This window comes from Ornithodoros turicata, chromosome 4, assembly GCF_037126465.1.
Source record: "Ornithodoros turicata isolate Travis chromosome 4, ASM3712646v1, whole genome shotgun sequence".
NCBI lineage: Eukaryota > Metazoa > Arthropoda > Arachnida > Ixodida > Argasidae > Ornithodoros > Ornithodoros turicata.
The window spans coordinates 5,228,957-5,239,260 of record NC_088204.1 but is presented as its reverse complement, the minus strand read 5'-3'; the positions used below and the strand labels follow the sequence as shown (position 1 = coordinate 5,239,260).

At 43.5% G+C, this 10,304-nt stretch overlaps 1 protein-coding gene across 9 annotated transcripts in view; it reads right to left on the bottom strand.

Annotated features, from left to right (window-relative positions):
• Positions 1-451: 451 nt before the first annotated feature.
• LOC135390780 (3',5'-cyclic-AMP phosphodiesterase 4C-like) overlaps positions 452-10,304 on the bottom strand; it is a 381,323-nt gene continuing 371,470 nt past the window's right edge. For all 9 annotated transcript variants that reach the window (XM_064620674.1, XM_064620672.1, XM_064620675.1 and 6 more), the window contains 11 exons: positions 9,148-9,249; positions 8,880-8,935; positions 8,655-8,767; positions 8,454-8,544; positions 7,226-7,515; positions 5,897-6,058; positions 5,728-5,827; positions 4,388-4,542; positions 4,177-4,299; positions 3,887-4,069; positions 452-3,222 (listed from right to left, as the gene is read on the bottom strand). In XM_064620674.1, the coding sequence (XP_064476744.1) occupies positions 2,914-3,222; positions 3,887-4,069; positions 4,177-4,299; positions 4,388-4,542; positions 5,728-5,827; positions 5,897-6,058; positions 7,226-7,515; positions 8,454-8,544; positions 8,655-8,767; positions 8,880-8,935; positions 9,148-9,249 (1,684 nt within the window). In that variant the 3' untranslated portion in view covers positions 452-2,913. The remainder of the gene's footprint in view (positions 3,223-3,886; positions 4,070-4,176; positions 4,300-4,387; positions 4,543-5,727; positions 5,828-5,896; positions 6,059-7,225; positions 7,516-8,453; positions 8,545-8,654; positions 8,768-8,879; positions 8,936-9,147; positions 9,250-10,304) is intronic.

Here is a 10,304-nt window from a genome sequence, read left to right as displayed (position 1 = left end):
GAAACACACAGGGCTATGTTTATCGCAGGTTAGTCAACATGCTCTGGTTGACTCAAGGTATATTGCTTTCAGATTCATTTCAGCAGCGACAAACTCATATCATCGTTCGGTCGGTATCTGCTCACCTTGTTTTCGCCAAAATTATGGTAAAAAATGCTTGAGTTGACTGAACTTACCTGAAATACTGGTAGATGTATTCTGCACCCAGTTGTACTGTAAGGTTGCCTTGGATAGGAACAAAATCCGCGAAAATTCCAAAATTTCCGAAATTCGCGAAATTTCCATTGTACTTTCTCAAACATGTTTTTTTTTCTTTTCTTTCTTTTCAGTTGACTGCCATTGTTATGTTTTGTTACTTATGTTATTTTTGGCAACAGTTTTCTCTTATAATGCATGTAAAAACTTCTGCCAAGTACACTGAAGACAAAAGTAAACAACAACACAGACACACTTCAACATGGTAATGCTTTGCCGTTTAATAACTGGAAAAGCATCAAGAAGGAAACATCAAGTAGTTTTTCTAGTTGACATATCTTTACAACTATATTCATGCAGAAAGACACAGTTCTGGAGGCACTGCTGTGAAAATGACAGCAGCACGTTATTTACACATATACCTTTGTGTAGTAGTATACATATATGTTATGGCTTGAAGAACATTTGATACACAACAGGGAAGGAAGGCACACATGTCAGCTTGAGTGTGCAGTGTTGCACTAATATCATGCACATTAAGAATGTGTTTCCGTGTGACTCTGTGTATGGCAATTCCTCCATATATTTACACGTGATTGTACCTTTCAAACACCTGAAGATGTCTTGCTTTATTTATTTTTTTGCCTTTTCTATTTTTGGTACACCATCAAAAAGTTAATACACATCAGACTATTGTGCAAAAACGGTCAGGTAACACTAAAACAAACACATTTTTTTAGAATACTGCTTGTGGAAAGAGTGTAACACAATTTCAATAACTCTGCATGCAAAATTTTGCTGTTGGTATACTGCGATGGGAAGACACCGTTAATACTACAAAGAAATTACTTGTACGTTAAGTGTGTCGAGGTTTCCATTTGCACAACACATGCTGATGAGAGCTGGATGTGCTAATAGTATGTACATCTTTGGCCTTTTTTTGTGCATTGAGCTGGCAACAAAATAGTCCCCTAATCTTATTTGTGCTTCTTCTGCGTATACCATCTATAAAATTCCAAATGCCTCAAACAACAAATATGGACCAAAATAGGGACGTTCTGTAGAGAGTAAACCTCGCAACGCTTTTTACGATTTCTGTGATGACAATGTCACCCTTATAGCATTAGCCTCCAAATTGTAAACACTAATTGCCTAAAATTTACAAGTGGGTGCCACCTTGATAACTTGCCGTAACCAGTGTTCGAATGATATGTTGATCCATGAATGGGATCAAAACCTTGGGAATTTTGCTCGGTATCCAGAAATCCTATAAGTGGTGTTGCGCAACAGCAGCCTCAAATTCGATTTTTAGTTTATTAGTTACTTCATAATTTATTTTTGCAACTAAATTTTGTTAGTAAAAAAAACAATGCACCAAGAACATTCCACCTATGCCAAGAAGCTGTTTCTCAGGAAAAAACTCCATACCCGCATACATTTTTTTTTTTTAAATACCGCAACGAAACGTGGGAATCGTCAAAATGCATTGCAACACTCTGCGGATCTGTAAGGTCTCGTACACGAAACAGTCTAGAGTATCTAGTCCTATTAACAACACAGGACAAGCGTATCTTTGTGGGACCCCTTCATCTTTGTGAGTTAAACCATCACACTCTTGAAGGTTCACTTTTTTTTAAGCAGAAACATAAATGTGACCAACGTTCACATCTATTGTACTGTACACGTTTAAAAAAAAAAGAAAAAGCAAGGTCTTTGCACTATAAGCATTTCTCGCGCCAGTTCACCGGCGCCCCCTACAATAACGACAGATCCATGTGAAATTCAGCTGCACGTTGTATTCGCAACCCTGTACAAGTCCACAATGAATACATATATGTAGTTTTTCATCCTGTACAGACATCTATCAACGAAGTAGTATTGTACGATCGAGTTGCCTCATCCCCCTCCCCGCACCTAAACCACGAAAATGACCGTTCTCTGAGTATTCCTCTCGTAAGTACCTCTAGAGCACGGCGTGTCACAAAATGCTCCGAAAGATTACTAAGGTCGGGCCGCCGTCAACGACGCTGACTAGAGACAGATGTGCCATCACTGGCCTTTTTTTTTTTGCTTAAAGGACGGGTGGGTTAGCCTCGTGGGTATCCACAACTAAAATAACCGAAACAACAATAATAAAAGCGGCATAGACACGGCTAGAGCACGGGGGTGAGGACCTAAAACGGGAACTTTTCCTTGCGAAACTACGAGACGACGACCGCGTCAAGAAACTTCGGCTCAGAAAAATGCAGCCATTACGCCAAAGCGTAGCGCGCGGTGCTGAGAGAGCCCTCGGCTGCGGAAATTGAAAAAAAAAAAAGAACACACACACTCACGCCGAGGACGTCGCGCTTCGTAAAATCCTAAAGTCCAAAGAGGAACAAAACTTTCCAATCTTTCGGCCACGGTAAACTTCCAACTTCGCTGAGTGCGATCAACTCCAGACAATCTGACCGTGTCTCCCTAAACGGTAATCTACCGGTTAGACGACGTAGACGAAGTGTCACTTTCAGCACGGTTCTTGAGTGTCCAACAGCCCAGCATTTGCAAGACCGGCACGTCAGTTCGATACACACACTCTCACACACACACACACCCCAACAATAACTTATCTGTCGACACTGTCCGTGGTCTCTTAAAAGAATCACTTTAAAAACTGTTCTTTAAAAAAACCAAAACAGAGGTGAACTTCTTTTCCTTTGTTTTTCACTGGAAGCACCTTTAGCCGTCGGAAGATGTCGGACTCTCCTCGCGGATGCAGTTGTCGTCGTCTTCTTCCGGCTCCTCTATCGTGATTTGAAATTTTATTTTGTCGGACCCTTTGTCTTTGCTGTCGGACTCGGAGACCTCTGTCGCGGACCGGTCCTCCGAGGTGACGTCTGGGTTGCTGGACGTTGGGCTTATGGGGATCATGTTCTGGTACCAGTCCCGGTTCTCCTCCAGTCGGTCCAGGATTTCTTGCGCGTCGGGATGGACGAGATCCGCCCAGGTTTCCCACAGCGGGTGAACGATGTAGTCAATGAACCCTACCTGAGAACGAGTAAAATCCAACCGCAAAAAATTAACACCACATTTTCCCATGAATCTGTGAACACGTGGTTGCTCTCAGCTCTACATAGAACCTGCCAATCATACACAGAGCCTCGTGTCTTATGGTTAAACCAGGTTTTCTGCTTTTCCGCTCTCTGTCGTTTGATCTTAGCCTATTTTTAGAGCACTGGAAATAAAAATCCCTCCATTCCGGATTCTCTAAAACCATAAAACCCAGAGACACAAGGGTCTAATGATACATAGAGCCTGAAATTTTATGGTTTAACTTGATTCTTCCCCGAATTGAGGGTTGTTGCCTCTTTAGGGCGAAACCCAATTTTTACCCGGCAAACTGCCCTCACAGAAACACCTGCAGGAATGCATACTAGCTTCTTTGGCAGCAAACGCAATTACATCACCGTCTGTACCAAATCGGTACAGTTCGTTTGAGTAATACAGCGATCTCTTCCCGAATTTAGCGTACTGGAAGTCTTTCCACCCGAATCCGCACAAATTTAGAGCACATGTTTATTTACCCGATTTAGAAAAAATATTTCCCGAAAACTTCGGGCTCTAATATAATGCATAATCAAATGTTAGGAAACCCTAGAAAAATCAGAACAGGGCCTGAACCCAGGTATATAATATACTGTAATATTTGTACCTGCGTCTTTTCCACAGTGGCTGTGTGCCTGTCACACATAGGGCTGATGTCAAGTCCCTCGACACGTTCCTTGTCGCCTTGCATGAAAAACTCGGACATGACCAGGTCCACCCATTTGCGGTAGACTTCGAGTGGCTTGGTAGGGTTGCTCAAGTCAGCACAGTGAATCATGTTTTGCAACACCTAAGAGCAAAATCCACGTTGTCAAGCTCGAGACTATAAATCTTCAACTGTTACTACGCTTCTTTCGTAAGAGAGAGAGAGGGATCTCCTAGGAAACACACACTAACCTGTATCCTCTCTGTGTAATTGTCCAGTAATAGCACTCCAGACCCGGCGACCTTTTTCGTTTCCACCATCGTCTTGAGATCGGCAAGCAGGCTCATGTGCTTAGACATGTCTGTCGCGAGAACCTGCAGATGAAGTTGTTTTTTTTTAAACGTAAATTACTAGTAATTAACGTCATCACTGTTTCAGCAGTACAATCAACCGGTTACTCACCATATCAATGACCATCTTCCTAAGAGTCAACCTCTGCTTTCTGGTCAGACCCTCGAAAATATTGCAGCTCTCATCCTGAAGTAGCTTAAATGCCACGGCTAGAGAATGGCTTTCAAGCACAGATTCGTCGTTGTACATTATTGCCAGTTCAGAACCTGAAATGTAATGTGAGGTACGGTATGTTACGCAGCTCGCATTGTCAATGCGAAAGAAGATGACGTGCTACCAGTGTAATAAAACTGACACGTAATTTGAAATCGTCAAAAGCGAAAAAACAGCCAGCTCTGCAATCACACACATGAGCAACACCTGTGACACGTACTGTGACGTAATTCAAGACTGCAGTTTTCAGCCAGTAATAAACTGGATAAGTTAAATGGGATACTCGTTAAATGGGATGTGACACTTTGACCATGTGATTAACCATGCCATCGTACTGCATCCCAGAGTGCCAAGAGATATTCTGGTTAAAGGAAAAGAAAAGCTTCGCATGGGACGGAAGTTCCGCCGCGTCAAAGGTTGAGCTTTCTTTACGGCGCCAGAATATTGGGAGTGGCGCACGGTGCACATAGCAGACGACACCATTCAGCCCGTCATCTGCTTCGGATGTTGTGGTTGAGCCCCACGGTTACAAGAGCATGAAAATACATTACGTTGAGCACCCGCGGTCATGTAGCAACAGAAAGCTATGACGTTTTTTGCATCTTCCACTGGAGTATTCTGGGGAACGTCGCTCGTGTTAATACACAGTGCATGCCAGGCGTCCGCCCCACCCGCGGAAGAGCCTGCTGTGATGTCATGGGCAGCTGATTTTTGGTATTCATGGTGCCATGAATGTTTACGCGTTTATTAGTTCCTGCACTTAAAAACTTTGAATGCAGGTTCACATCCAGGGGTGGCAGAAGGGGGGTTACAGGGGTTACTGCAGAACCCCTGAATTTGTGAAGGGGGCACAAAATTCCCATGGAGGTCAGGCATGCGAATAAAATGCCATAAACCCTTTTCCTTTGCCTTATGGGGACCCAGGCATGATTTGGTGGTGAAAATAAGGGATGGAATCCATTAGTTTTGGTATCTGGGGTCCCCCCCCGAATTCAGGACATTGCGCCGCCCCTGTTCACATCAATGCAAATAACTCTTTTTCTATTTATCCATCATAACTTGGGATAAAGCATCACTCACAACCCTTTTAAGCAACTTTTTTTTAAAGAGTCACACACACACACTGGCATTTATTCGTGCACATACAGAAGTTGAAGTGTCGGGCAACGCACGTAAAAACTCGCAAACTTTCAGCAAAGAATTAGTATCGAGATTCACGCAGTGATCACGGAACTCACTTGTGTTGATGAGATACTGATTTGTGACTCCAGGATGATCAACATCATGAATGGCTGCTGCAAAGAGGGCTGCCATGATCTCCAAGTCAGTGAACACGGACTGCAGAGAGAAAAAAAAGGCCTCGTGAGTCACCTGTACACCCTTGGGGAGGAGGATATATTGACTCACATCCAAAGCCGGAGAGAGGAGAAGCATGTGCACCGACTGCGTGACATCGGCCGCATGACTGCTGTTGTGGTAGGGCACTTTTAAATAGTGGTCTTCTAGTGTGAGCAGGAAGGTGAGGAACTTCTTAGACGAGATGTCAAACGCTTTCAACAGGTCTCTGTCCTGAAAGGAGGCAGAGTCGGACAATTCAATGGAGACTGCTAGAAGCGATTCCATCATCGATATCACACGTATGTTATTGTGTCGTGTCATGGGAAGTGGTGTGGTAAATAGCATAATAATAGCGTAAAGAGTGTTTGAAGAAAGCTCAGAGTGGAAGTCAGGGAGGGAGGGAGACACTTTTAGCAATGTTGCCAGAGTGCACAATTTTCGTGGCAAGTTACGCCGCGCACGACACTAATATTGTCATAGTCGTTTCTTTGTTTTTTGTTGGTCAGCTTTATAAATAAGAGCGGCTTTCCAAAAGGCTACTTCATGCACCTTTTCTACTGTAGCTTTCATGGTATAGCGAATGAATTGGAATTTACAGAGGAACTGTTGAAGTCTAACGTTGTCAGACTATGTGTAGAGCCTGAAGTTTTAGGGTTTTACGAGATTCTTCCCCGAATTTGCACCCCGAATTGCCTCTTTAGGGTGAAACCCGATTTTTACCCGGCAAATTGCCCTCACTGGGATGTCTGTAGGAATGCACTAACTTACTTGTTTGGCAGAAAAATGCAGTTATACCACCGTTTGTACCAAACCGCTACAGTTAGTTTGAATAACTGAGCCCGATTTCTCCCCGAATTTAGCATACCGGGAGTTTTTTCACCCGAATTTGCACGAATTTAGTGCACACGTTTATTTACCCGATTTTTACCCCCTGAATGTAGGAAAAAATACTTCCCGAAAACTTCAGGCTCTAACTATGTGTAACACGCATCATACAATGTGCGATGTGTGCTATGAAACGTGTGCGCAAACAGAAAGCACTATGAAACAGAAGCACAGTGGCACAAAATGACGTACAAAACGAACCACTCGGAATATATCCTACTAGAAAACTGCAGATGTAAGAGCATGAAAAAACGGCTAGGAAGCAAGAGAGCTGGTGAAGATGATGCATAATGTAAAACCCCGAGACTAGGGAACACGAAGGGACAGACACAGACACCTCGTGTTTGTGTCCTTTCGTGTTCCCTAGTCTCGGGGTTTTACATTATGTAAGAGCATGATTTTCTGAAAGTGTCTGTGGTGCGGCATTGTAGGTAGTCGGCAAACATATAAGCGATATTTTCAACGTGGCAATGTAATAAAGCACACGCCACACTCCTGGTAAGAGGTGCCAACCTTGAAGATGGTGTAGGTTATCGCGGTGAGGGGCTTTCCGCAAGAGTATTCGGCCACTTTGAAGATATTGCAGCCCCACTTGTCCACGTCTGCCAGGGCCTGACCGAGCTGGTGTTCATGTGGCGTCTCCACTCCATACTTGGGTAGCGTCGTTAGACTGTTGGTGTGGCAGAGGGACCGACGTATGCCCGAGATCTGCGACATGGCGTCTGACGGACGGTGTCTCGCCTTGGACGTTGGGACCTCGTCGGAGGTCCTCATCACCTGCATGTCTAGGTCTTGGACTTTGTCTGCAATGGAAGTGCGTGAGAGTATAGTTAAAGGGGCACCAAAAATGCAAAAACATGTTCACTTCAAATTACGTTACACGCTATGTTGATTTCGTATGTGTTATCATAATTCGAAACTTTGATTCCGTTATGAAGTTGAGATTAAAATTATACTGGACTTTTTCTCACTTCGGCACTAAGCAGTGAACGATGCTTCCGCTCGTGCATCAGTGTTTTCAGTCCAAGCTGCGAATGAACACGTGTGCCACGCCATGGAGCAGTCCCGGTGAAAAACATAGTGCGCGTCGCTCTCCGAAGGACGTGAAGATAAATGTTTTCAGTGAAACATTCGAGAGAACTGTTGTGAGTTACAATTCAGTGAATCGGTGTTGAAAAATGCAGCAGTGCGCATCGTGCCGCGCGTATACGGAACTCTACGATCGGACCCATTCCAAATCCACATGCTAACGATATGTATGTGCGAGTTTCTCCCGCGCACAGAATGAATTTCTCACAGTATGAAAGATGTTACCTTAACGGCTTAACTTCTTTTCTCCCTTGGTCAATCTCCCAGTGGAATGCACTTTCTCAGGATGCTTGTAGGCGTTATCTTTAGGCGACTTTATCTTTATATGTAATTAATATCGTTATGATGCTTTTTAGGTTCTGTTTCTGGTATTGTCGTTCAATGTTGCTTGGGTTGATGTCATGTTTCAAATTTTCCTTGCTTCCAATGACGTTGCGATTACTACCCCCTGCCTATGCGTACTGAGGTATCTAAATAAAAAAAAAATAGGTGCCGAACACACGTGCAAGCTCGCTTAGCATTTGCCACCTTTAGCTGCACACAGTTACCTTTAGGGACTTCAGTTCTGGAGTGCAAGTAGACATTTTTACGAACCTGTGTGCACCGTAATATTAAGCACACACTGATAGCGTGCACAGGGCATGATACATACCCAAAAATGTGTTGCAGATGTATTCTGAGATCTGGCTCCCTGACTTTGATTCGGAGAAATGGCTAAGCTCTTTGTTGAGCATTCTTTTGAACTGCAATTAGACAAAAAAGATTAGTTGAGGAGAGGTTCACAAAATGTTATTCCGTAAACGACCACATCCTGACGACAGCTGAGTAGTGTGAATAAATTACAGCGGCTCACCTTGCTGGAAGCCATGTCTCCGACGGACCTGTGTGATTGGATAGTCTCCAGCTGCTCCAAGCACCATTCCAACTCTTTGACTGTTGAAGCTGCCAACTGATTGTACTCATCTTCTGCAAAGGGGTGCAAACGAAAAAATAAAATAAAAAATCGCAACTACCGTCGGCACATGATTAGTCAAAGAGCATGTGGTTATTGCTACATGTCATAATAAGGGACGCTAACCTGTCAGAGTCATATCACTGGAGCCGTGGCTTGGAGATCCCGATCCTTGTTTCATCCTGATGATAAAAGAAATCACGTCACACCATGAATCTTTCATGCTTTACCACCGCTGCATTACAGCTATGCTTTTTATTTATTTTGGTGTGATTCAAAGAGCATTTTTCAACGTTTAACGCATCTTCAAGAAGTCGAAGGTTACTGGCAGATTTTTTAACCAATGGAGGTTCAACCTCGCAGTAGTCACAAACATCAACGGAAAATGACTTACGCGGGGGGAATATCTTTGGTCAAATGCTTGATATTATGAAGGACGCTCCTCAGCGACGCCAAAATCTGAGCAAAGGGTGTGACGATCTGGTCCTCCCCATGCCTGCGGAAGAGAATGCACAACTGTAAGCATAACACAACGTACCGCGGAGTGTACTCGTTGCGGAGTTACATCAACATTACGTCCCCGGCCGCAACACTTTTTGTTGAGGCCGAAATACGAACGTAGTTCCCGCAGATGTTCGTAGACGGCGAATAGAAACTTAACACCGTGAGATGTCTCCTCGCACTCGTGATATATCTCTCTCTGATACTACACCCCCTGACCTTGGTGCTGTGCACTGCAGAGTGCATTGCGTGAGTGAATACAGTACGTAGATGCTGTGTTTAATACTTTCTTCCTAGCGTAACTTGAGGAGTACAAACACGCACGCTTCTGAAGGAGAAAACAAGGGGGCGAATGTCAGGAGGCAGGCATAATCTGGAGCTTTTTTTTTGCAATAATCGAACCTGTGTATGCAATAAGGGGATAAGTCGAAAAATCCCAAACCGAGAAAAGGGGCCTGGTCTGATTGTCCGTCCTATTGACACACATGCATTTCCCGTTTTTCACCGTGCTGTAGCGGGCCAACAAATCACAATAAGGTAGTAAATTTTCATTGGCAGGTGCATACTGGTATGTAGATGTCATTGCAGCAAAAATAGTAAAAAGGAGATAAGTCGACTTATCCCTTTATTGCATACAGAGGTTCAATTGTATTGATAGCAGAATCTCAGTGAAACAGGGGAAGTCGAGACCGATATGAAATATGGCACAGTACAAGAAGCAACGCTGGAGCTTCCTTAGTTTAATATATATATATATACAAGCTTTCGCGTGGGGGGACCACGCTTCATCAGGTACAAGGTGTGAAGTTTGCGTATACAAATATATAGAGAGAGAGTTTACAATATGCAGACGCGACAAAAAGTGGGGGAAGGTACACACTGAAAAACAAAATAAAACAAACAACTGTAAAAGCTACCAGTTTTATCACTATTTGACTGTTGGGGGGTCACCGCAGTGGGATGGGAGGAAACCAGAACCTCTCATAATGCACAAAAAGTGACAAAAGTTGCAAATTAATTAATTAATTAATATTATTTATATTATTAATT